This window comes from Fistularia commersonii, chromosome 20 (genome assembly GCF_037954325.1).
Source record: "Fistularia commersonii isolate RoL2024-O1a breed Wild chromosome 20, RoL_Fcom_v1.0, whole genome shotgun sequence".
NCBI lineage: Eukaryota > Metazoa > Chordata > Actinopteri > Syngnathiformes > Fistulariidae > Fistularia > Fistularia commersonii.
The window spans coordinates 11,039,917-11,066,615 of NC_141303.1; the positions used below are offsets into that span (position 1 = coordinate 11,039,917).

Below are 26,699 nucleotides of genomic sequence, written 5' to 3' on the forward strand. Positions count from 1 at the left end.
CCGATTTGAGTAATATTGTGGCAATTTACCTTAGGTGCATTGCACACAACGTACAGCTATTTGGTTATCTTTCGCATGTGATTTGATAATCTTATTCTACAATAGATTGTTTTTCGTCATACAATGCCAAAATAAAAATGCCATGCTTGAAATGTACATTCTCAAATTAAATAATTTCATTTTGGGGATTATTTTTCCCCGTAGGATGTATTAGGTTGTCCTTTAAAATGCAATAACATCATACTCTGGTTATAGAATCTTGGGTCAAACTTGAGTAACCCAATTGTCTCACCATCCCCATGTTTATTCAAATTTGGCCCTGACACATATTTCAAACTGCCAGTGTCTATCTCCAGGATTTTTTTCCCTTCATTTGTATTCGTCTGTTGTATATTCACCTATTTAATCAGTAGACCGCATCCCCTTGATTCAACATTAGTGTTTGCTCAAATTTTCAAGTCAGGTCCTGTTCCTTAGTCTCCACCACACCTTCCAAATCAGGAAGTGGTTTTAGCAACACAGAGGAAAAGCCATTCTCAGGTGGGCCGGACGGGTAAAATCACAACATATTAACTACTGTATTAACTACCTATTGTTCAATTCACCCCTCAAACCGGGTATCCTTTCAATTTGCAAGCCAGATTAAACCTGTTCGTGGGCCTGATCCTGGTGTAGGGCATCAAAGCACCTCACTGGTTTCATTGTGTATCCTCAAATAAAAATGAAAACATAGCATCTTGGCAAACACAGGTTTCTCCAAACTATTTGCAGGACTGCCTGTATCCCCCCATGACGCTGTGATCTCATGAAAGGATGATGAAGCAAAGGGCAACTCTCCCATGACCTGCCACACACAGCTTTGTGGTCACACAGGGGGAAGCTCACAGCCTGTGTGATGGAAATACTCATATTGCAGTGTTGCCAATGAGTTTCACTCAAAGTACACTCCCTTTTGAGAGTAAAGAAGTGCGGGTGGTGGTGTCCATGAGGAAATATTACTTTGCAAGGCAAATGTTTGAGGCGAAAGCTCCCCACGGTTTTAAATGTTAGGAGAGCAATGACCAAATTTAGCTCCATCCAAAGACGAATCCACTCACACTGTTGGATGAGGACGTTGTGTTTTTTACTGGAATACAATACCATTGGAACAACAAGGAATATTCCAGAGGAAAGTGCATTGAACAGCTCGTCTAGGCGAGTGTTCCGACACGGGTGGGAACGAATGGACCTGTGAAACCAGGATCCTGTGGGATCCTATCCGTGCCGCCGACACCCAGCCGGATCTGCTGTGCTGACGTGTCGGCTTCTCCTGCCCCAGTGCTCATGCTCCGGCTGCTGAACCGAGCCACTCGAGGAAACTGCCAGCATGGCAGCAAAACACTTTTACCGAAAAGGCTTTTTATTACTTTTGTTTAATTTTATCTCGACGGCAGCCTTGGAAAAACGCTTCTCCGACGTCAAGAGATGCGCAGACGAGGAGTGCAGCAGTAAGTTTGCGAGGTTGTATGGGTTTCTGGAGCTCGGAGATATTCGGAAGGATGCTTCGTCCCCCATCCCGATGCCGATGTTGTTAGCCATAAACTGCGCCTTATCTCATGACCTGTTGCCAGTCAATACGTGCCACCGGGATAGCCTTATATAGTTGTACGGCCTCTTTAATGTTTTTCGCGCACTTTTGAAATCGGCTTTGTTTACCTTGGTCATTTGCTCAGGAGGGTAACACGGTCAGGCGCAGTGCGTTGGCCGATTGCCGGACAGCTCTGGGCCTGTTGTGCTGGGCGAAGACCGCTAGCAGATGTTAGCAGCTAATTAGCCGGTCAGCTAACTATTGATAATGAAGGTGTTTAGTAAAAGGCCCAAACGTTACGGGCGCTTGTGTTATTTTTTGTTAAAGGATGTAGTTCGTGTTACACCAACCGAATTAAGAAAAAACTTTGTGATGATGAGACGAAGCCAGTAAACATGCGAAGTAACCAAGATGCATGCCATAATGCATTAAGTCAAGAAGAAGATCTGATGTTGATGAGTGAAAATGTTGACCTCAGTTCTCTGAAAATCTACCACAATCGCAAAATAGCCAGCTAGAAACCCGTAAACGTTGTTACGCAGTTTCCTGTTTTTCTTTCTCAAATTTAGATAAAATTAACGTCGCAATTTGGACGTTTTATAAGACGATCCGTGCCTGCACTCGCCATTGTCATTAGTTACAGTTGTGTTTTGTTTTTTGTTAGTTTTTTGCATATTCTGTACGTAAGCATTGTTGGGAGGAATTCGTTTCAGTGTTGTCTCGGTAATTTTGGAGTATGTGACAAGACACTTAGAGACTTGACTTTTTGCACCGCTCTAATTCTCACTGTTTTCTTTCACAGTGCTTCTCTGTCGTGGAAAAGCAGTAGAAGATTTCTCAGGTCCAGATTGTCGATTCTTGTCATTTAAGAAATCTGAAACTATCTATGTATATTACAAATTGTCTGGCAGAAGGTCAGACTTGTGGGCCGGAAGTGTAAGTACTTGATGTTTTGATAATCAGTTACATTAGTCTATGTAGCTACATCCATTTAATTTTTCTTCTTCTTTTCAATAGGTTGGAAGTAACTTTGGCTATTTTCCAAAAGACCTTCTTGCAGTAAACCATATCTATACTGAAAATGAATATAAAGTTCCAGCAGAGGTATGAAAATGAGTGAATAATTTTATTCATCAAAAAAATCAAGATGCATTCTAATGATTGGGTAGAGAAGCATATGACGTCCACTACTTTTGTAACTATACCATGTGGAAAAAGTTCTGAGGCTGAAAAATTAAAGTAATACTCTAATACATATTCTTTTCCTTCTGTCTCTTTACAGGAAACAGACTTTGTCTGTTTTGACACTGGATATGATAAGTTTGACAATTACGATGTAGATGCACTGTTGGGGTATTCAGCTGGGAATGATAATGATGAATATAAAGGAACATTGGGCCAAACAGAAGAGGCAGAAAGCATGCCGAACGATGCAGAAGCAGAGGAAAATGACAGAGAGAAACTAAGTGAGCCTTATAACTTGAACAATCTTGATATGATCCCAGATGATCCAAGTGCCTCTGCGCCTCCCACTGATGGGTCAAAGGAACTGCTGTCTTTAAACATAGAGCCTTATACAGAGGACATAACTGATGGGTCTGACAAAGTTATGATAGATGAAGAGAATGAGAATCAAGAATCCCTAGATTCAGTACTTGAAACTGTCAATGCAGCAAAGACTGAAACCAAAGATGTGCCCATAAAACATGAGGTAGAGTCTCAGCCCCAACATGATTTTGTTCCAGCAAACAAACCTCTTTCTGTTTCTAAAGGAATGCACATCCCTGAGGCAAAAACTACCTTTGGAACAACATTTGATGCTGTCACCACAGATGCAGAAAGTACAACTAAAACCACTCCTTATGCAGATGAGGAAAGTGAAAACATGGAAGATCCTCTGCACAGTGACAGTGATAATGAAAATGGAACTCCATTGCTGTCCTTCATAGAAGAGGCAGTTGGCACACCATCATCCTCATCCCCCAGTGATGAAAAAAACTCTGCCTTAACACATGAACAAACAAAAAACTCTGAGGGGAAGAACATTTGGACATCACTTGGTGATGCAGTTTTTTCAGCCATGACTGGTGGAGAGAGGACTAAAGATTTTAGTTCAGAGGATGAAGATGAAGATGATGAAGAGAAAGAAGGTGCTTTTGAGGAAAAACCAAAAGAGCCTGATCCAATTCACCCTGCCATTAAAGAGATACCTGATATCGTTCCTGAACAAAAAGATAATGAACCAGTCAGTGACTTTGAGAAACCATTGTTTGATTATGAAGATGAGCATGAGATAACAGTTGATCAGAATGAACCTCAGCAAACATCAGATGCCACTGAAGAGCCAGGGCAAGATCAAATAAATGACATGACAGTTTTATTTGATCCCACACCTACTGGAGACCATCATACTCAACAGTTAGATGTTACAGGACCAGAAGAACTCTCTGAGGATAAAGAGAAAGATTTGTCCACAAAAGAGCCAGAGGTTAATATCGCTGAAGATTTACAGGACAGCAGCATTGCAGTAGAGCACAGAGAGGACTTGAATAGTGCAGTTGATGTAAATAGAACAGAATTCAACCAAGAATCATTTTCTACCAGAACTAAAACACAGGAGGATCCCTCTACCACGGACGAACAATCTCAAGATTCAGTTGTCAAAGATGAAAAGGAGGATGCAGTAGATAAAGTCCTACATGATGGACTTCATAATAATTTAATCACAGATAAAGAAAATGGTATTAATCAATCAGAATTGTCTTTTGACAACCCACAGATTCATCAGCAACCACTTGCAAAGGAGATGGAAGATGAAAATTATATGGGGATGGATGATGAGAAACATGGTGAAAAAGAATTGCTTGAAGATGAAAATGCATTATCATTCTCACAATCAAGTAATGCGGACACTGCTGAGACCTGGTTTGAAACGCATCAACCCGCTTTGTCAGTTCCAGAGCCAGAGTACGACGACAGTGTCATGAGGCTAACTTTGCTCCGAGACAATTTCAGTGAGGAGAGCATGGCACGATTTCAAAAATTTCTGGGTCTGAAGAATTTATTTAAAGTCGAAGCCATGTTCAATGACTTGGACACTGAGTTGCAGGCTACACGTCTTAGACAATCAGACAATGTCCAAGACATTGAAAATGCACTTGAAAGTGTTCTGGAAGCCTCAGAGAATACTATCCTAGAAGAGGTTGAGAAAATGTTGGATAACCAGGAAAAAAAGCACGACGATATTATGGATACAAATACACTGGATGAAGAAACCCAAATATTAGATGATCTGCAGGAGCTTGCGTTCACCCTGCGACAGAAGTACTCAACTATCAGTGATAGTACACCATTAGTTAGAGAAAAATCTCCAGATGTTGAGCAAGGTAGGTTTTAATGTTCTTTTCCAAGAATATAACGGGCTATGTCAGAAAAGAGGAAATGATCAAGCCAGTATTTGGTTATCACAAGAAATAAGAGTTAATTGTAACATTTGACAAAACACTGTTCACATCAGGCATAAGGTAGAATTTCTCCTCAGCCAAATTGGTCTGCTAACCTTATCAATCCCTTCAGATCAACAATTGTCTCACTATTACTTACCTAGCAAATATCTCACACTTCAAAGGGTAGTCTACACTTGTTGTAATGAGGTAAATTATTGTCCCTGGGGAAGTTCACGTGACAAGTTTTGAAAGAAAAATGTTTTTTTTTCTCCATAGATGACCATGAAATGAATGTCACAGAGGATATACCCCACTCAGATGTCAAGGGAGAGGACATACCCCGCTCAGATGTTGAAGAATTGGACATACTACGCTCAGATGTTGAGGAAGAGGACATACCCCGTGCAGATGTCAAGGAAGAGGACATACCCCGCTCAGATGTCAGGGAAGAGGACATACCCCGCTCAGATGTCAAGGAAGAGGACATACCCCGCTCAGATGCCGAGGAAGAGGACATACCCCGTGCAGATGTCGAGGAAGAGGACATACCCCGTGCAGATGTCGAGGAAGAGGACATACCCCGCTCAGATGTCGGGGAAGAGGACATACCCCGCTCAGATGTCGAGGAAGAGGACATACCCCGCTCAGATGTCGGGGAAGAGGACATACCCCGCTCAGATGTCGGGGAAGAGGACATACCCCGCTCAGATGTCAAGAAAGAGGACATACCCCGCTCAGATGTCGAGGAAAAGGACATACCCCGCTCAGATGTCGAGGAAAAATCTGTTATTCCTGAGGTGGAGGGTGATGACATTGTGGCTGGGAGAGATCCAGATGAAAGGCCCAATGAAACTGAAAAAGAGCAGATTGTTTTAGAAGATGTGCACACCAGAACAGACATTAGTGTGGAGGAGCACAGCGGACACTTCAATAAAAATAAAGATGAGCCAATCTTCAGGGAATCAGAAGAGATGTCCAAGGTTCCTAAAGCTGCACTGGAACATCCCTTAGACCTGGGTCCTGGAGTGGAGGTGGAGCACCCACCCTCAGGTTAGTGTCCCTGCTTTAGTGTCGTCCGTCCCCCTCACCCCTTCAGTGTGGCACTCCTGATTGAACATTCTCATTCAGAAATTGTATTCGTGGAATAACTACAGAAATGTAGGTCATTTAGACTTGAATGCTATGTCATATCATAGGTTGGTCACTCAATTGATGACCAATAGCTCAATCAAAGCTTGTTTGTTTTTGTCGAAATGTGGTCTTTAGCAGGCAGAAAAGAACAACATCAAAGAAGTCATGATTAGTATCTTTATCTGTTATGTCCAAAAAGTTTGTTTTTTTTGTTGTTGTAGTTCTCCATTCAAAGTAGAACAGCATAGCCAGTCAATGTGTAATTAATCTCAAGTCTCAACAATATTTTATTTTGTTCTGTTCTGCCTTTTATGATTGGATCAGAATTATTTTCTCCTTTTGTCCAAGCAGACAAAACTCAGTTTAATAAGGTGTACTTTTTTTGTCTTTGGGCCATATGGAAACAATGTCAGAATTTCATATGGAAGAAGAAGGACTATTCTCATTCGGAACCATGTACATCGGATGGATTATTTCGGTCGTCAAGAGCAAAGTCGTAGAGTGGACGGTTCAGGTAAGTCTAAAAATTGTAAGCTACTCAGCACACTTTCTAAACAACTGTCTTCTGCTGATTATTGTTGTATTGATTGTTGACTTGTGTCACTCCATAAAAACAATCATTGATGGATGAGGCCTTTAGAGAGAATTTCAAAAAAAAAAACAATAGCTTTTTTAATTAAAGCCATTCATCTGTGCCATTGTAGAGCATTGTTTCTTGTCTTTGACTGACAGCTAACGTAAAGATTTCATGCTAATTTCTACAAACAAACAGGAAATACAGATTGATCGTTTATTTGGTAACACCTGAATGTGTCTCGTTCATGTACTATCTTTGGAATGATAGCCTTCATGGAGAAATGCGGTGTTGGGCAACCAATGTGTTGTAATTGCTGTCAATTAATTAATTGGTCACCTGTTCACAAAAAAGTTTGGGAGTTGGTATAATTATGGAAATTACCAAAACTCAGTACATTTCATCCATTGGGATTGCAAAGATGCTGGAGCTTGTCCAAGCTGGCATGTTTCCATATCTTGCATTAAAATAATGATTGAACAACTACTTGTAGAGAAGCCATGAAGAAACCTGCATTAATCTGTAGTCCACTGTAAAACAGTGTCAAGAAATACACATTTCTACACATAACTTATAAATATGTCACAAACACATTTATTTACTTAATGTGAAATTTTGTAACGTGATATTTGAATTGCAGTAAGGTTAAAAACAATGACAACGGGCAAAGTATGGTGAGCTCTCGGAGCTATCACGACCGTCTGGTTTGTCAGCGAGAAGCTCTCATTTAAATGAACAGCCAAAGACCCTCCCCTGTTTTGTTGACTGCAGTCCTGATGACTGACGACAAACGAAGCCGGTCCTCAGCGGGTTACTAGCAAAATCTCCGGTCTTTATTTAAAGCGTGCAAACGACGATATTGGTGACCTTTTCCAGTCACGGCCAGTCTTTAGAAAATCTCTGGGCCGTAAAATTTGTGCGTCTGCTCAAAGCTGTTTGAGGCAGAGCCGGTGTCGTAGTGCTAGCATAGCCTGTCGTTTGTTTTTGATTGTCAATGGGATTCGACGACGCGTTCCTAACACAGGTCATCGCTAACCAGCTTTCGTTTCCAATTCCCACCTAAATATATCTCGATTATTTTAAAATTTTTAATACTTTTGATATTTTCCCTCCTAGATACTTATGTTACAAGATCTACCCGCGTCAATACCGGACTGTTTCATTAAACTGTTACGTTAGCTGCCGTGCTAGCAAGCTAAAATTTGTCATACTAGCATACAAATTCCACTTCGTTTTTGGCTGAAGAGGGCATGGACAGTGAGACAATAACTCGACCCGTAATGGAACCGGACCATATATATTTGTTTTTTCTTAATGCGCTACAACACGTAAGTTTTGCATCGTTTGAGTTATGTACCACACTGTACGGCCTGCTGACGTGTTATTAAGCATATGGTTAATTTAAAAATCCCTGTTTTTGAGTTGCGGTCCTCATCCTATCTCAAATGCCAAATGCACGGTGTAAAGGTTTCTTTGCATTTGGACTGATGGTCAAAGCTCTTTTTTTTTAGTGCGACTACGGGAGAAATTGTGTTATTTATTCATCGCTAGTGTTGTCTGTGGTCCCTATCCTTTCGCAGAAATTCGCTCAGTGTTGCGTAGTGGTTCTGTTTTTGCCTTATTTGACTGGGATTCTTATCATTGTTGATACACCGAGTTCACGAGTTTTCATTTTCTCCTGCTCTGAAATTTGGACATGGTAATATGGTCATTTCTTTTGTGGTCTCAGGATATTACAACTTTTGAAGCTGGTCTGTGTTTTTATATGCGCTAATATTTAGCATGAGTGTCAGTCTTTTCGTACTTTTTCACAAGACTATATAAGCAATTACCCCCTTTTGGCAAATTACCTTTGCTGAGGTAGTAATGCTGACCATCTCCCCCAGCTTTTTTAATTCCTTCTTATTGTGTCCCTTGTTTATGTTTAAATTTGTAGATGATTTCTCTACTACCAGAAGAGTGGAAGCCTGGGGAAACATTGTTTGGTTGTCCTTGGCAAGCTGCTGTCATCACTGTGATGGTTGGTGTAGTGACCTTTATCCTATTTTTCTGGAGAACTGTGTTGGCTGTAAGTACTTTGATTTACTTCCCCTCATTTTAGCTCAGATTATGTGCCTTAATCTGCGAAATCGGAATGTGCACTGTTTGATAAAATGAAAAAAATTTAACAACACACACTGTGGTGACATTTAGTCTGAATCCTATATTTTTTGACCAATTGTCTCAAATAAGCCACAATATTTTCCTAACTATATCATGAGTAATTTTGGGCCATCAGTATACATTCATTAGATGAGTAAGTGCAATCTCTTTTTTGCTTTCCAAAACTATTCAGGTAAAGAAGAGAGAATATCTTGGTGAGTGTTTACTTATTTTTATAAACTTTCACACAGAAACACACACACATATGCAATTTTAAATCTAAATTATTGTCTTTTCTAAAAGCGGATGAAAAAAGACTGTCTGATAAAATCCAAGCACTCAGAAAAGAGAAAGGTGATGCTCTCGCCAAAATGTCTGAACTCCAGAAACAGGTCAGCATCTGTGAAAGTCTGCACGAACATCAATGCGATAATTTGTGAAAATATAAAATTGTATTTATGTTTGCATTTCTTTAAGACTGAACAACTGAAAGAAATACAAAAAGAGTCTGCAGAGGCAGCTATATGCACAATGAAAAAGATCCAAGACTTAGAGGTAAGCGCTAGGTGAATTTTTTTTTTCAAGTTTTCACTTTTATGCTTCATGTAAAAAGATTTTACCTTTGCTTTATTTTACGTAAAGCTGTCTTTATGAAAATATTCCTATTGGTTCAGTTTATTTCCACACAGATTAAAAAGTTCCAGCTATTATTTTACTAAATTTTTACTTTAGTGCATGTTTCTCACACTGTCTTCAAGATTTTACAGTGGACTTTTTGTTAAATGATCCATCAAGCTCCAACTTTCCACATTTACATATGTATATATTTTTTGAATTGCATGTTTGCTGTTCGTCTTTTTTTATTCCTTTTTTAATTTTTTTGATTGTGCTAAGATTATTCATTTTATGAATTTTCATTTGTTGAGGACTGTAAAATTTCTCTTATTTGTGCAGAGCAAGATTTTGGAGGCAGAAACAAAAAATGAAGAAATGGCTAATGAGAAGAGTGCATATTCAAAACTACTCGAAGAAGAAAATGAAAAATCTTTTCAAAATGAAAGCCGGGTAATTTTTCTTGAGCAGTGATTGCCCTTGTATTATAAATGTAATGCTCTCCATATGGGTAACATGATCTATTTTTTTTTTTTATCAGATTCAAAAATTGGAGAAGTCAAATGAAAAGCTACAGCTTAGCAGGAAGAAGATTCAGGAAGCATTCGCTAAGGTACTTTGGCCTGCACAATCTTTTGAATACAGGTGGTCCTCACTTAATGACGGGGTTATGTTCCAAGGGGTCTGTTGTTAAGTGAATTCGTCGTTAAGCAAAACACCGTTTCTACCGTACTACCATATAATATTTGCATACATATCGTCCATTATTACCATGCTATTTTACCTTTTTTTTCTTTTAATGTTTATACTTGCATGAATAAAGGCCAATTATAAGCACAGGTAAGCGTGTACAATACATACTCACTCACAACTCTGCTGCCAGCGCAAAGCCCATCGTAACTCACGAGTCGTCGTAAGTGAGGACCACCTGTACTGAAAGGCTGTAATTACATCAAGTGTCTAATAAATTGCATCTGTTGTAGACATCTGTTCTACTGGATGAGGCCAAGATTCGTGAAGATGCCCGAAATGTTCAGTACAAATGTCTTGAGAAGGACTACGTAGCACTGAAGGAAGAAAATAAAACTGTGAGACACTGTTTTAATTTGTTCTTATATCTAATTGATTCAAATGAAATATTTTGGCCTGATTTGATGAAATTGCATGTAATTAAAAAATATCCAGTTATTTGAAACTCAGTATCTTTATGCACTTGTTTATCTGAGGATATTTTTTCCTTTTATGTTTTTTGCAGCTTAAAGCATCTATTAAGGACTGGGAAGACAAACACAAGGATCTGAATGAACAGATAAAAGTCTATCAAAAGTCTCAGAAAGAACTTGAAGACTCTGTGGTGCTCAAAGACCATAATGTAGAAGTCAGTATTTTCATATGCTTGTCAAATTAATCCGCTGAAAAGACAAGGCAAACAACATATCGATGACCAAAATGTCTTCTGGCAGGTGCTTTCTGAACTGCTTTCAGACTTAGATGCTTGTGAGTACCAGAAAAGTGATACCAAGATGTTGGAAAATGGCGATGTGGCACTTGGTAAGTTCACTTTCTTTCCAGTGATGGGTTGGCATACAAGTTTAGTGTGCTCTCAGTTTATTCAGCAATCCACCGTGTTATACATTTAAGTGGTTCATTTACAATGAGTATTTGCTTCTTACTCACATGGTGTGTCTGTTTTTATCATTTAAGCTGTTTCAAATGTTGTGGGAACATTGTTACTGTCCTTTTACAGATAAGAAAACAGCTGTAAAGAACAGAATCAAACAGATGATGGATGTTTCCCGGGTAAGCTGATGTGATGACATTACAATACAAAAAAATACATAAAATTTGTTCCTTTTCCCAACTGTCTAAACCTAAAAAGGATTAGTTTATTTAGTTTGTTTCCAAAATTTTTTATACACTTTTTCCCAGGTGCAGACCACACTCTCTGTGATTGCAGAGGAGCGGGATCGATTCATGACAAAACTATTGAATGAAGAAAAAGCCAGAAAGGCGCTTGAAGGCATGTTGATCTTGATGAAGACATAGTTTCTGTGGCACAATTTCAGTGGTATTGAATTGAATTGTTTTTGCTGTAGAACAACACCAAGAGCTGGAACATGCAATTGCATCCCTCAAAAGTGAGAAGGGTCATGTTGAAAACCAGTTCAAGGTTCTTCAGCAGAAAAATGAAATCATGGTTGAAATGTACCAACAAAAGGAAAATGCTTTGCAGCAGTAAGTGGAGCCTCATGTAATTATTCTTTTACATTGTAATTTACATTTAAATTCTTTTGCTAAATAGAAAAAATGTCGCTATTATTTCTGGGATGTCTTTAATCCTACATATGTATTAATCATTGGAGTTAAGTTTCTGTGATTACTGTCACGTCACCTTTAGGATGCTAGTGAAGATCACGCTGTACTGTAGAAGCATTTATTTGTTTAAAATTTTTGGTTGGAAAGATGACAATGAAACCAGGGCTACTCTTACTTGAAAGAGTGTTTCTATGATTCCCCAGGAGATTAACAAAGGAGGAGCTGGAGCGTCGTAGCAAGGAAAATCTCCTGTCAGAAGTGGGCGGTAAGGCTGTTGAAGCCGAAGAGCAGGTTAAAGTCTTGAGACAGCGCATTAATGAAATGGAGGAGCAGATGAAAAAGACTGAGGAACTCTATAAAGAACAGGTGGAGTATTAAGAATTGTTGGCAACATTGTACAGAGAAATTCTACTTGCATCCTGACTGTTTTCCTTTTCTATGTCTTAGGTTAAAGAACAGGAAAACAAAACTCACTCAAACTGGGTATGTTGCACTGTGTGTGATGCTTATATGTGAAACCAAATCATTAGATGAAAATAATCTATTTCTCTCTACAGGTAAATGCTCGCAATGCAGAACGAGCTCTGAATCAAGAGAAGCTTGAATCATCAAAACTACGTGAAAAGTAAGTTTTGGCATGATAACCAAAAGTAGTTCAAATAATTGGGGGTTTAGGGGATATATCCCATGATATACCAGATTAACCAGATAGCTTTAAAATTCTTAAATTTTACAATCACACTCCCTTGAATGTGATTTTTCTATATCATTCTTTGTATTTTAAAAACCCCTTTAAATATCATAGGATTTGTTTCCATCAACATAAGGAATGAAGCATTAGTAGTTGCAGTTGCATGTTTTGCTCTTACCTGCATCGAACCACAGGTTGTCTGCTCCCCCACAGGCTGGCTGTACTCACCTCCCAGCTGAATGAGCGTCGCGCTCCTCTCTTCAGACCAAATTCCGGACAAGCTCCCGGTCTCCGCCAAGGTACGAGAACCTCTGATCTTTTTGTTATACAAGTTATCTTTCTGCCCTTTCTTTTGGAAATCGTCAGCTGCTTAACAGGCATCTGGTCTTCATAATGACCCATCATCCTCTTTAAAGATTTCATACCTTTTCAGGATCCTTTGAGATTGTTTGAGTTCAGACACTATATAATGAGCTGACAGTAACTTCCTGTGTACACAGTTAGTTAATGTGAATCATGAAACTGTGTCAGAATTTGGAAATAAGTTTCTACAAACTGAAGAAGCCTCTCAAATGAGAGGTGAACCTTAATCCAGCAAGAAAATCAGTCCGGTTTCCACATGAAGATTTCGAACAACAATTAACCATAACCTGGATGACTGAGAACCTCCATAGACAAATTTCTATTTTGTTACATTTTAAGCCATGATTCCAGGATGAATATTAACAATGTAAAGATATATGCATAATATTTCAAACTTTGACAGTTTTAAAAAATGTGATCATTTCAATCCAACTACTGCAATCTTGGTTACTTGCATCGATCAGACGCTTAAGGAGAGCTGTCATGAGGACCTTTTATTCCCTCTATAAATAGTTGGTTTGATTATAACAGGTGATTCATATGGGCCCTCTCCTGTGAGTGGGGGTGCCCCATCTCCACCATTAATGATAGAGGGTCCCAGGCGCCCTCCCTCTGCTCCGGTGGGGCGAAGAATTGACTCGTATGGTGAGTCGAGTGGATTACTTGACCAACTTTGATTCTTGCTGCATCATCCCTCGACTTCCACTTTGTGTCATTAATATCTTTAATGACACAATATCATTACTATCTGTCTCCTCTTTTGTGAGTTTTCACCTGTGAATTTCTTCAGTTCTCTCAGCTCTTGAATTCTTCCTTTTCCTTTTTCATAATGTGTTTTAAGATCCTGTTGACACCTTTGCGGTCTACTCCCTGCTTGTTTGTTCCTTCTGGTCAAATGATTAAGAAACCTCTGTATAGAAGATCCTTCCTGTTATGTGGAAATTTGCCTCATTTTAAAAGCAGCTACCAAATAAAATTGTGGTGGACATTTGGACAATAATCGCAGACAAAACAGATTTACTGAAGTAGAAAATAAAAATAAAAATCTATCAGGCAGTCCATTGTGAATTTTGAATGCACTTAAACACACAAATATCCTGTGCCTTTGTTTTTTTTTCCCTGAGCACTTGAACTGAATGAATGTGTGTGTGTGTGTGTGTGTGTATATATATATATATATATATACACACACACGATATATATATATATATATATATATATATATATATATATATATATATATATTTTATATATATATTTTAATCATCATAGTTATATGATGAATACACCATTACTGCAGTTTTACATCTATAGCCAAACATTGTGACAACCCACTTTCCATCTCTTATCTGTTAATCCTAAGAGGAAAAAGTTCAGCCTTTTTAAATTTGCTTTTATTACTTCAAAATGTAATTGTGAGAGGAATGTCATTCCTACTGTTTTTGCAAAAATCTGTAATAACGTCAGCTTCAGACTAGTGTCAGCAAGTTTAATATAAATATTATAAAGGTTAGTCTGTTTATACTGAATTAGTACTTCACAAGAAAACTTGGAAGCATGAAACTGGATCAGTGTATTTCTTTCTAACCTTTAGATGTTCTTGGCTGTTGGCTGTTTTAAAGAATTCAATTTGACAAAAAGACTTATTCATTTGACTGTCATCATTGAGACCTTTTGTTTTCTTTGTTTCCTCTTCATGTCTTCCTTTCTGACCAGAAGTTGTGAAATGGACAGTGTTTCAATGGCTTAAAAAGTTATTCATTATATATCATTTCGACGCCATCCTTTAGGTCCTCGCCCTCCATCAGACCCACATGGCCGTTACCCTGACAACAAACACATCGCTGGGATGGGTAAATCTGACACTACATTGCACACAATTTGTAGTAGGGATGAAATGATAACTGGTTTTAAGGTCCACTTAAATAAATCACCTGTATTATATCACATTTTAAAAACTTTACGTATCATCAAGCGTCTCACAGACAATACTGGCCAGGATCAAACAAATGCCACAGGAAGGGTAAGAGAGCATTTTAGAGGTGAAATTTTTCCCCCTCTTCAAGATTGTGCTAGAAGACAGCAGCCTGTTGCAGCAGCTCCAACTCTTTTTACCCCCCTTCTATTTCTGTTTGTTTATTTATCTTTCCATCTACTCTTTTGCGTGTGAGATAGGATGCTGTTTTTTTATTCTGGCACACTGTGCTTCATGCCACACAGTTTTCCTTGCAACTTTCTGACAAATGGTCCTCAGAATTTGAGAATAGAAAAACTACCACAGTACTGGACCTTGAAAGAGATGGTCCAGTACCAAACCTTTTAAACATCAGCCCCACCTACACCACCTGCAGAAAATGAGAAAGCACGGAATCTTTTAATTTTGTAATACTACATTTCAAAATTAAACCTTGTGATTTTTTTTTTCTATGAAAAGCTTTTCAGCATTTTCAGTATTTTTCTAATAATGCTGTGGGAACACTTGAAAGTTTGATCTTTTTATCACCACTGCTGAGACAATAATCTTAATTATTGTTTAAAAACTTTGAACTCCACATGATTTCTCAGAACTGCCTCTAATATTGTGCATTGTCCCTTTTTAGATATGATGGGCCCCCGTAGCTCCTCCCCGGCCAACATGGACAGATCTGTAAGTCTTTTTCCCAGTAGGTACTCTGTCATCCCTGCATGGTCCCTTCCCTCCCTTTGTTTCTTAAACCTAGTTCTCCCAACTTCATTTGGTTTGTATGTTCTTGCTCTGAAACAGACGCAAGCACTAGATCCTCAGATAAAAGCAGAGACACAGGCTGAGGACTCCATAGAGTGTCCAGAGCCAGTGAGTACAGAGGCTGAGGGGCATGGTGTGAAGGTGTATGCAAGCATTCCACCTATCTTCACCTCAGCTGGACTAATGGAGAGATTGAAAGCAGTTTGTGTCACTACATTTTTGACTGGTTTCAGCTTTTTGCAAATCACTAAAGGTAGCTGCAGGGCTATTGTGTCTTGTGAGGTGTTTGGGTACGAATGTGTTTTAACCATGGTTTAAAAGTCATGTTGTGATCACTGGGTCTTGTGTTTAGTCATTTCTGTTGGTGCTAAATTGTGTGTTTTCTGGATCCCTTCACAGCACTGCTCTAACCTTTTTACACTGGATCAAGTTGTACTAACTGCAGTTGAAACAACTCCACAGGATTCATTCTCATTGTCTGTCTTTATCAGGGTCCGGGATCCTTCCTAGCATCCCCAATCAGAGATTCACCAGGCCCCATGATCCAAGGCCCTCCACCTGGTCCTGTACTCCATGACCCACACCTCCCTCCTGGACCCCATGGCCGTCTCCCACCAGCTGGACCTTACAGACCTCCAGGACCTGGCCTCTATCATCATCCTCCTCCTCCACATGGTCCCCCTATTCCAAATGTACCTCCCCTTCCGCATAGGCCCCCATTGCCAGCCAACGGACACCCAGGCATGCCCTTGCCTGTACCAATGGGAGAATTCGGGCCTCGACCTACCAACGGACACGCTTTTCAACCCAGGCCAGGCCCCATCATGGATCCAAGGGGTCCGCCACCACCACATTTCCGTCCCCCTCCACCACATCACTTTGGGCCAATGCCTGCGCTCCATGGTATCTAGCGGTTGCTAAGTATTTGGCTGTTAGTGATGACATATAGCACTGCTGGGAAGTTTGTTTTTCCTCAGAATAGACAGGATTTGGAACTAGTATATTTAGAAAGATTTGCTCTTAAATTTTCCCACACCTTCATTAAGTACAAGGCCTTTTTACCATATCGTCTTTAATACTTTTTAATTATCCCCTTCAGGTGCGCGTGGGCTTATGGGACCCCGTCCATCTCTCCCACCTGAAATGCGCCTTGCAGGATCGCGTGAATACAACAGCCCTCCAACAGACCTGCCTCCAGGTGTTCCAATGCACCTTGCTCACGACAGCGCTTATGGACAGGTTCCATCTGATGCCCTCCAAAACTCAAAAGGAGCTCCCCCTGGTCCTGGTCAAGACATGTCCCTGAAGCAGGAGCCCTCTCAGGACTCAGCGAGGCCAGCCATGGTTGAGCCATGAAAGCACCACCAGCTAATGCAGAGGACTTGAACACTCCTCATCAACCCAAACCTAACACATTTACTACACAAGATTTATTTCAAACATATGTTGTGATTATTTTCATACTTCAGTTACAAAATGAAATTAAAAAATGCAGATATCTATAAAAAAAAATCCTTAAATGAAAGCATCATTGTCTGAAATCACTATATTGTGAAAAGGGTTGCCAATTTTTGAACAGCCTATTGTGCAATAAGTCATTAAAGCCAGAGGTTTTTAATTTGTGTTGCTCTTGAAAATATATATCGATGATTTTAAAGGGGAAAACTATCTGTATGCCATTTCCTGTGGAAATTTGAAAAAGGAGGGAGGTTTAGCTTTTAGCATTTCAGGAAACATGATTTTCTCAGAGCTCTTGCTTGAACTGATTGTAAAGCAAACATGTAATTTGATGGCCAGATGTATAACTTATTTTACTATGTTGGTAGAGCCTTTAATAATAAAGAATGTAAAACCTTTATCTGTCTCATCAACTCAAAGTTCACTAGCAGAATATTTTAAAACCCCTTAGTGTACAACTGTTATTCAAAAATAAGACATGAATTGAGGGGCAAACATTTGTCATGACAATCTTTAAAATTACTGGCATCAATAACATTGTAATATATATATAAAATTTTTAGTTAATCTAAGAAAGGTCAAAAATCACTTTTCTCTCCAAGGACTAATTTACTATAAATAAATTTCTCGGGCGTCTGAAAGGGTTCCTTTATTCATACACACCTCCACAGACAAAACCATCCAATCCTTTGTCCCCATGTCTTGTTTCTTGTAGTTCTGGTGTTTTGGGACAAAGAGCTGCGAGATCCAGACCTACAATAAAGGCATGCTAAAGCACCAGGGGGTCTTTAATCCATTATATAAAACAAATTTGTGTATACACATGGAGGAAAATGGCTACAAATGGCATCTAAGAACTCACCATTTGAAAAGCTTTAGCCAGATCAACTGATCAAATATTTACAACAAAACCAATGTTTTCTTTTCCTGTTGGAAACAACCTGTATAAACTGCATAACTGCGATGTAATTTCGTTGAAAGTTGATGCAGGGGTACACTGTAAACTACTGTATACTGTTTACTACTTGGCAGCGTACAATTCTGACTTCAGTGGTGAGAGGAAAAAATAGGTAATGACAAAACTTGAGAAAATTTACTTCATTCTCTTCAAGGTCAGTGTTTTGCATCTCAAGGTGTAGGCAGCTCAGAACCATTGTGATAGGGCCATTACAAAATTCTAACACCAAGTGATAGCTGGCTTGGGAAAAATGTTTTAGAAGAAAAGAGTACACATAATCAGAATAACAAAATAAAAAACCCTACAATAAGTGGTCCGCTCCAGGTGTTTTTGTCTATTCAAGTAAATATAATAAGTCAAATTAACTACATCTGCAAGGAATACAGTGTATTCAAAAAGTGAAACCTTAGATCAAGTCTTCCACCCAATATCTTCATTGATCATTTATTAGAAATGAAAAGCGCTGTAAATTCTCAAATACAATTCCCCCCACCGGGTGCAAAACACTCAAGTTCTCAGCGCATTAGTGCTCCACAAACAAACAATAAATGTAAATTCATCCGTTAGTGTTTCTTACTGCTCATTTATAAACCTGAATATTGTGAAATTACAAAAATAAAATCTTAAAGTATTATAATAAAGAGGTTTTTGTAATGTAGAAGATTTGGAAACCCACCACAAAAAGAAATAATCAATTAAGAAAAAAAAGGGCATTCAGCAATGTCCTGTGAAAGTTTTAGTCACATATAATTAAAAAAAGACAATGGAATTGAAATGAGGAATTGAAATGTAAGGAAAATATTTTTAACATTGGGTATTGACGAGAGACTGGATAGAGCACAGACAGCATGCAAACATCGCATCAGTGTCACTTCCTGTGCAGTTCAACATCTTTATTTACATCCAGTCTATCAGACACACCATTTTTTGTTTTTTCTCAAACAGTGCATAGGTCCTTCAATGTCCCACAGGGTTCTGTTCTGGTTACCATGCTGGTCTCTTGCAGCCTTTACAGGCCTCTCTTATCCCTTTTCTTGCTGATGACATTTAGTTGTATTTTATTTTTCAAACTGAGATTATTAACTAATTGCCCTTCTGAATTGAAAGTATGAAATCACGATTTGGGTGGCTGATACTGGCCACCTACTTCATTTGAATATGACAGAAAACTTTTACAATGTCCTCTAAAAATGTAATCGAAAAATTCAATATTAGTCAATGCCTGTGCACAAAATTACTTCTGAAATGTAGGCATCATTTATGACCGATCCCTTAGCCAGCTTGCATGATCATGCTACTTTCATTTATGAAATATTGGTGAATTACAGACTGTTATAACTAAGGTAGAGATGGCCTGTTTCACTATTCTAAATTCAAACCAGAGGTACTTTCCATGCTTTAGGAAGGCTTTGAGCTTAGGATGCCTTTCCAAACTCCCTGCTCATCCGCTCCAGTCCAGGCATTATGAGGCAGCTGAAAGCTTTTGGCAGAACTTTTTGATCAAGGTTCTTATGTACCTCCACAAATCTATTTAATTCGGTGTCACCGAAATTAGTTGTTTGCTGCTAAGATATTACTCAGAGCAAACTTGATTGATTTTGCTATTTTTCTGTATTCCTTTGAAATGTATTAATTCCTTAATGTGAAGCACTTTGTGATCCTTTATCAGTGAATGGTGTTGAAATAAATAAACTTGACTTGGTTAGTTCTACACACACACACACACACACACACACACACATCTGGGACATGAAATCAAGGACTCAGAATTACTAGGTCATGTATTAATTGCTGTCAACAAGCCATCTGAATTTAGAATCTATGTGTGTGACACATTAATACTGCTTCATGTTTCGTTTGTAACTGACAATGAACGGTCTTCCTGAATAATGAAAATTTTACACAAATGTCTGATGTGCCATTCTAGTAGTTGTAAATTTTAAGGGGATCTGGCTCTACCGGGATCTGTCTGGAATTACAGGAACTGTGACCCAACACTGATCTAAAAATATGTGCTGATCAATCAGTGTTTGTTACAGCTTAATGCCCATTGATTATTTTAAGTAATTAAATATCTGACAATTATTCCATTGATTAATCAGATACAAAATAAGTTTGCTTTGACCGTATAAGTGAGAAAATATGACAAGTCTCTAAAATGAAAAGTGGCAGTTTTTTTCATTATGCTGTTCATAATGCTCTTAGTCTTCAAATGTTAACACATTGGATGAAAAATGTATCTGTTTCAGATGGAAAAAGAAATTCTGATTTGGTGAGATAGGAAAAAGTTGAATAGAATTTCAGATGACAGAAGATTTTCACTCTCTTTTATTTTCCATGACTGGCAATGCCATAAACAAGTTTATTTATTTATTTTTTTTGGTTTGCTTTTTTGTTTGTTTTTCAAATAGATCAGATTTTGACAGCAGAATCGCAGATCGAGAAAGAAGACAGAGGACAAAGGAATTGTAATTCAGAGGTTTTGAATTAGGTTGGAAAAAAATTTAGACCTCAATTTAAGAAAAAACAGAGGATGCATAAATCGTGACTTTACGTTTTTCTATCTCACCTCTGCGATGAAGATGTGTTTGTGAGTATATTTATGCAAAACCTAGTGGGTTAATTTTTACCAAATGTACTGGACTGTTGTCGCACATTTTGAGGTATAATCCATTACTTTTGGAGTAGATCAGTTTGACATGAATCAAAAAAAAAAAAAAAAGAAGTTTGCACTGCCTTTGAGGCTGACGTGCAATAGGAGTGCGATTCCTCTGTGAACTGCGACACGCAAACCCTCCCATGAATGATGGGAGCATCCCTTTACTATTTTACTTGAAATTATATATGGACCCCTTTAGCCTATATTTATATTTACCTTCAGTTTAACAATAGATGCTAATTTAATCGTTCAGTCTGTGAACTCCTTCTGCTTCCACAAAGAATGTGAAGCCTCTGACAGTCCCCGTTCGCTGTCATTAATGTTTTGCTTAATTCAGTCTCCAAGTCCATCGGCCGAAGTCCAGCAGCAAAAACACTTAAGAGTCAAGATCTCAGTCACACTGCAGCACCTGAAACGGGCCATTCAACCCGTTGGCTTGGTGCTGTGACGCTTTCAACATTTCCCTGAACAAATGTGATGCTAAATGTTTAAGACGCTGCTTGTTTAAGGTTCTTTTTATAGAGTTTCCTGCAAAACAAGGGGGTGTGCTTCAGAATATCTACAGCTTTGATTTAGTATTGCTGGATGCGGATGTGAGAAAGAGAATAGGAGGGCAAAGGTTCAGCTGGGACTTAACTGTCCTTGTACAAAGTTTGATGGAGATGGAGATAAAGGGGTTTCTTTGTGAGAAGCTGTAGTTTCTTCCTCTTGAAGTCTGTGGGCTTCTTGTACCTGAAATTCAAATCAAGCCCACCACAGGGTTAAGGACAACCGACATGACCGGAAGAAGAGCATGCAAGATGCAAGAGCGGGCGTGTATGTGTGGGTGAGAGCACTTACAGTTCAATTACAATGGGTCCTGGTTTGATCTCGTCCATTTCCATGAAGCCAAAGCATTTTGTGCTAGTAAACCTCTTCTTGGGTTTGTAGTGCTTGAATTCAAAGAATATAGCTGCCCCTTTAAGAGTTGACATCACAGATATGAGATGGAGAAAAAAGGAGACTGTTAATTCGTCACATGGTAATGAAATGATCACCCAAATCACTCAGATTTCATTTTTATTTCTTTAAGTTATTAAACATTTTGGATTGTTTTTCACTTTTCGTTGTAATAAGCATTTAGCAGCCATGAAGCAATAAAGATTATCTGACATGCGATTTATTTTAACTTTTGGTAAATGGTCACAACTTATAAAGTACTTTCAAAATGCTTTACATAGATTGCGATTGCTCATTCACACACACACACACACACACACACACACACACACACACACACACACACACACACACACACACACACACACACACACACACACACACACACACACACACACACACACACACACACACACACGCACACACGCACACACGCACACACGCACACACGCACACAAGGATATGGCCGTGCCAGGTGCTAACAAGGCAATAGGGAGTAACATGAGGTTAAGTGTGGGGGGTCATCGACCTTCCAATTGGAGGGATGCCCAATCGGCCCGCTGAGCCACAGTCACCAACTTATCCAATTATGTGGTTGAGGGTTGAGAAAGTCTCTGAACTCCCTACCTTTGGGTAATTTCTCCACGTGCCTTTGAATCTCTACATCGATGCTGAAGTGGATGTAGGTGTCTTCTTTCCTTGTGGCCACAGGGGTGTCCTGCACTGGATTCAAATCAACGCCGTTCAAATCTGCGTGAACGGAAAGGCACAGCGTGCTAAACGGTTCACTATGAAGGGGGCATTTCAAGGAGCCATGACAAACTGGGTTTAGTGCTGGGAAACACACAGAATACTATCTGCCTATGAGCATTTGTCCTTAGACTACTTTGAATAAATGATCAAACTATTTCCAAAATATCACCGAGATATCATGTGGAAGTAAAGAAAAAAATTACCCCCAACAGTCAGTACAAGATTATGTAAAATAACTATGATTACCTGAAACTATAATGTAAGTGTAAATTCATTAAAAACAAAACTCAGGTATCCAGAATGAAGGTCAGCACCTTTGACACTTATAGTCATGTAAGGGTCGATACACTGTCCTGCATCTTTCAACCCGATTTTCTCTATTTTTATCGTCAGTAGTGTCATTCCAGGCTCCGATGGTAACCGTGGCAACAAGGTACCTGTGGAGGACAAAGATCATAGAAATAGTTTTTAGCTGCAAAAGTGTGAAGACATTTTTGAGACAGTGAGGGGAGAAGAAAACATCTGATCTGATCAGATGTTCTGTGTGAACAGAAAGATCTGTCTCTCAAGGTCACTGTTTGGCTTTTGATTGGATGGTATCCAATGATGGTTTCACTGTTCGCAATGAACCATCTCGCTTATCAGACTGCATTTTTATCTCTAGCACACCTATTTCTGGATCTTTCTACTTTACAGATAAAGAATGGCCCATGGTTACTTTGAATGAGATGAAAGACATGAGCAGCAGGCAAAACTGAAAATCGGACCGAATAGAGGAGAGATTTGAATGCTCTGTGGAGACAGGAGGGACTTCAGATTCAACTTTGTATGTCATCATGACCGAACCTTGTTTTTTATGACAATATTGATTTGGGAAATGACAACATAAATTGGTATCTAAAAACATAATGGACATCAACTCTATTGCTTCCAGAGCACCGATACGCTAGGATTGTAGTTCCTAAATGCTTGTTCCAGCAAAGTTTTGAATGCCAATTGAAAAAACAGAAGGTCATGCCTGTGTTTCTTCTCCAGTCGAGGTTAACAATAGAAGGTGGCTGTCATGCATTAAACAACAGGGTAAAAGGAAAAGCAAAATCTGAGGCTTTACGTTGGCTGCATCGTACCTTGTGAAGCTGCAAATGAAGCAGGCAGGCAGGAGTGAGCCATGAAGCCATGCGCGGCACCAAGAGAAGGAAAAACAGTGTCAAACCGGCCCGCAGAACCAGACATTAAGACACGCACAGTCAAACATCCCAGACAGACACTGTTATTGAAGGACAGCAGACAACAGAAGAGGTGGGATACCAGGGGCACGAGGGGGGAAAGCCTCTGTTGATCCTGCAATGGCTGTAGCATCTTCCTCCTCCAGCTCCAGGTTCTCCTCTTCACCCGGAACTAGGATTTTCCTGAAAAAGAAAAACAGAGATAAGTATGAGGCAGTTGGGAAATCAACACATTTTGAATGGGTGGGTTTAGCGAATTTTAACTAAAACAATTGAGATTTTCACCCATGGCTGCAGAACACCTGTATTCACCATCTTATTTTTCTGATTTAAAATTTAAATAATTCAAAAGCCCCAAGACCCTGAACAGATAAGTCAGAGTGACGAGTCAAGTGAATTTAAAAAAATAACATACTGATTCTGCTCCCCTACGCTGTCATTTTCTTGGCTGTTCATCATTGCCAATTACCTGGAAAATTAGGCAGCAGTTTTGACAGGTTTTCCAGGACTAGGGACGATCTTATGTGCGTCAGAAATTTTGAAACAAGAAGAAGCAGTCTAATCACAGGCCTCTCACGCATGAGATAAAGCTCAGATCAGGTCCAGGTGAAACTCTAGAGGGAAAATTGACGGCAAAATGAAAGCAAAACTCAGTGGTAAAGGTTAGAGAGCTATGAATATCTACCTTAAGGGCACTGGCTGGACGTCGAAGGGAAATTCTTTGTTATACGTCAGGATGTTTTTAATAACTATTAACAAAAAGAAGAAAGATGTGAACGGATGACATCCCCTAGCAAGGAGGAGGAGGAGGAGGAGGAGCAGTGGACTGTCTTACTGCTTTCCAGTTTCTTCAGATCTTCCAACTTGAACTTCTCTTTTGACTGAGTGCACTAAATAAGAAAAGACAAACAAAGCCATCACACTTTTACACACTAAAATAAAACATATACTGTGCATTTTTACACTGATGTCACAGATGCGTTGATCTCACATTCGTGGCGTAGTTTTGATGTATAACTAAATACATACCCAGAAATAGAATTCATAAGGCTGTACAGTACTCCTGAAAATGTTTTTAGATGAAATGCGGAATATAAATGGACAGTGCAAAAATAAATACAAGAAATAATGTAATTTAATAAATTATTGAACTTTGATGGCACACAGTGAGAGCTTGGCTTCATATCAACAAACTAAACCTTAAACATCACGAGAAAAATGTCCAAATGTTTTTGAGGTGACTAGCAAGCAGGGCAATATTGAGCTATGTCAAACATCCAACAGCAATATAATATTGTGTTTGGTTTTAAATTTAAAACATATGTTCTGTGATTTAGGTATTTACATCCAGACATAACTGATTGGCTGTTTTTGACAGTTTTTTTTTAATCATTGTATTTTTACAGATCAAATCTATTTCTTGCTACACCCCAATAAATTATTTTCAATCCTGTTTAAACACTGAGAAACAAACTGACCAAAATGTGCAAGAAATTGCCAAAAACAACATAATGCCTTTTAAAAAAAAAAAGCAAGTATTACCCGAAAACACCAATTAAATGGCCTACAAAAAGTGCCATAAAACCCTAAAGGTGCAATTAATAGTAAAAATTATTGAAATTGCTTTGAATGCAGGGAAATTAGACAACTCTACACCAAAGAGACACTTTCATTATTTCACATCCCAATGTAGAGACTGAAGAGGATTATCATGTGTTTTGGGCATTTAAAAAAAAAAAAAAAAAAAAAAAAAAAAAAAAAATCTGAAATCGTTTTAAAAAGGTGCAAGCTCAGCTGAAAACGAACCTGCAAACTGGCACTTCTCATCTCCAGGCATGTTGCAATCTTGCCTAGAATCTTCTGTGGATGAAAAGAAAAAAATGCACTTGTTTGTTTGTGAAAACTGTTCTTATTTAAAAAAAATAAAAAAAAGAGAAAAGTAGTGAAATGAAGTAATGAAAGTTATGAAAAGTTACCTTCTGTTCCTCTGTGAACTCTGTCGAGTTTGTTGACTGGACTTCTTTCTGCAGCTGCCGCGCAAGACTGAACATAGAAGGACAGTTAGAGGCTCGTCCAATGTTCCGTCCGCTGCGCGCTTTTGCGCCCCCTTGTGGCTCAAGACAAAACACTTCCATCTAAATCTTGTCTCATTGGATGCAATTTCTTGTAATAGGGAATACAACATAGTTTGCCAAGTAGATCACAAATGGACGTTTGTTTTTCGCAAGAGCCTGGTCTTTTTTTTTTGTTTTTTTGAAAAAAATGGGACGCGTTTCCTCTGCGCACAGGAGGAACCCACCCATAACAATGAGAGGGTGTGGCTGATATTTCTCAACACTCCTGAGGAATATCGGCCCGCTCCTGCGCTGCCTGACGAATAACGTCAGCCGCCGCAGCCTCGCAGCGGCTCCCGGTCCAGCTGGCCGGCGCCGGGGGACTCGACCCACGCCGATCCCTCTGCAGCCACTGCCACATGACGTCACGTCGTGGCTCCGTGCTGGTTATTCACTGCTGTGTGAGCTTGCCTGACAGCTATGTGGAACTTCTTGCAGAGTCCTCCATACCACCCCCTCCACCCTCCGGCCCCCATCCCCGCGCCCTCCGTACAAGACCCCGGGAGCGATGGATGCAGAGAGGAAGAGAAAGAGCAGCTGCGATCACATGTTGAATGCAACTTACATCTGGTACTCGTCGATCGCCTCAACCAGCTGCCCCCATGAGTCAAAGTCGGTGCCTTTTCTGAAACTGGCGTGCCATTTCTGGAGGGTCTTGTTGACATCGGACATGTTGGCAGGGCGGGTACCGGCGGCGTTCTCAGGGCAGCATAGCCGACGAGGTGGTTCATTTACGGGGCTTCAAGCAGCGGCGTCTCTTCAACCGGGTCGCCTGCGGTCCGGGGACGCGCTCACTCGCACACCGGTGACACCCCGACCAGACCAAACCCTTTCTGCCTGCTCACCCGAAAATCCCATCCGCAAAAAGAAAGGAAGTCCCGCCTGAGCTCGGGGTGTGCGTGATTTGCGGCAAGGGGTTGCCCGAGTGGACGGACGCGCGGTGTCGGCGCCGTGTCCGCGCTCATTCAAACAAAGGCGAGGCGTCGGAGAGGCGTTCAAATTGGGATTTTTCATCAAATGCGATG

At 39.6% G+C, this 26,699-nt stretch overlaps 2 protein-coding genes across 5 annotated transcripts; one reads left to right on the plus strand and one right to left on the minus strand.

Moving 5' to 3' along the window:
* The first annotated feature begins 1,164 nt into the window (after nucleotides 1–1,164).
* Nucleotides 1,165–17,425, plus strand: mia3 (MIA SH3 domain ER export factor 3). Of its 4 annotated transcripts, XM_086166776.1 has the most exons (28): nucleotides 1,166–1,487; nucleotides 2,370–2,503; nucleotides 2,585–2,671; nucleotides 2,850–4,953; nucleotides 5,290–6,063; nucleotides 6,558–6,658; nucleotides 8,655–8,786; nucleotides 9,054–9,075; nucleotides 9,164–9,252; nucleotides 9,338–9,415; nucleotides 9,815–9,925; nucleotides 10,014–10,085; nucleotides 10,456–10,560; nucleotides 10,728–10,850; nucleotides 10,936–11,023; nucleotides 11,220–11,272; nucleotides 11,402–11,492; nucleotides 11,569–11,707; nucleotides 11,992–12,154; nucleotides 12,236–12,271; nucleotides 12,346–12,413; nucleotides 12,693–12,778; nucleotides 13,374–13,487; nucleotides 14,633–14,695; nucleotides 15,443–15,489; nucleotides 15,607–15,675; nucleotides 16,059–16,470; nucleotides 16,667–17,425. In XM_086166776.1, the coding sequence occupies exons 1-28, from the start codon at nucleotides 1,367–1,369 to the stop codon at nucleotides 16,921–16,923; spliced, it is 5,739 nt and encodes a 1,912-aa protein (XP_086022902.1). In that variant the 5' UTR covers nucleotides 1,166–1,366; the 3' UTR covers nucleotides 16,924–17,425. The 4 variants fall into 4 exon arrangements, with proteins under 4 accessions (XP_086022904.1, XP_086022902.1, XP_086022905.1 ...); XM_086166778.1 differs by lacking the exon at nucleotides 13,374–13,487 and having other exon boundaries at nucleotides 1,165–1,487; XM_086166777.1 differs by lacking the exon at nucleotides 15,607–15,675 and having other exon boundaries at nucleotides 1,167–1,487.
* Nucleotides 17,426–18,413: 988 nt separating this feature from the next.
* On the minus strand, nucleotides 18,414–26,550 carry aida (axin interactor, dorsalization associated). The gene is made up of 10 exons (XM_086166780.1): nucleotides 26,240–26,550; nucleotides 25,537–25,603; nucleotides 25,367–25,420; nucleotides 24,396–24,450; nucleotides 24,246–24,309; nucleotides 23,643–23,743; nucleotides 22,649–22,771; nucleotides 22,209–22,331; nucleotides 21,483–21,600; nucleotides 18,414–21,374 (listed from the first exon to the last, which is right to left on the minus strand). The coding sequence occupies exons 1-10, from the start codon at nucleotides 26,344–26,346 to the stop codon at nucleotides 21,275–21,277; spliced, it is 912 nt and encodes a 303-aa protein (XP_086022906.1). The 5' UTR covers nucleotides 26,347–26,550; the 3' UTR covers nucleotides 18,414–21,274.
* Nucleotides 26,551–26,699: the final 149 nt, after the last annotated feature.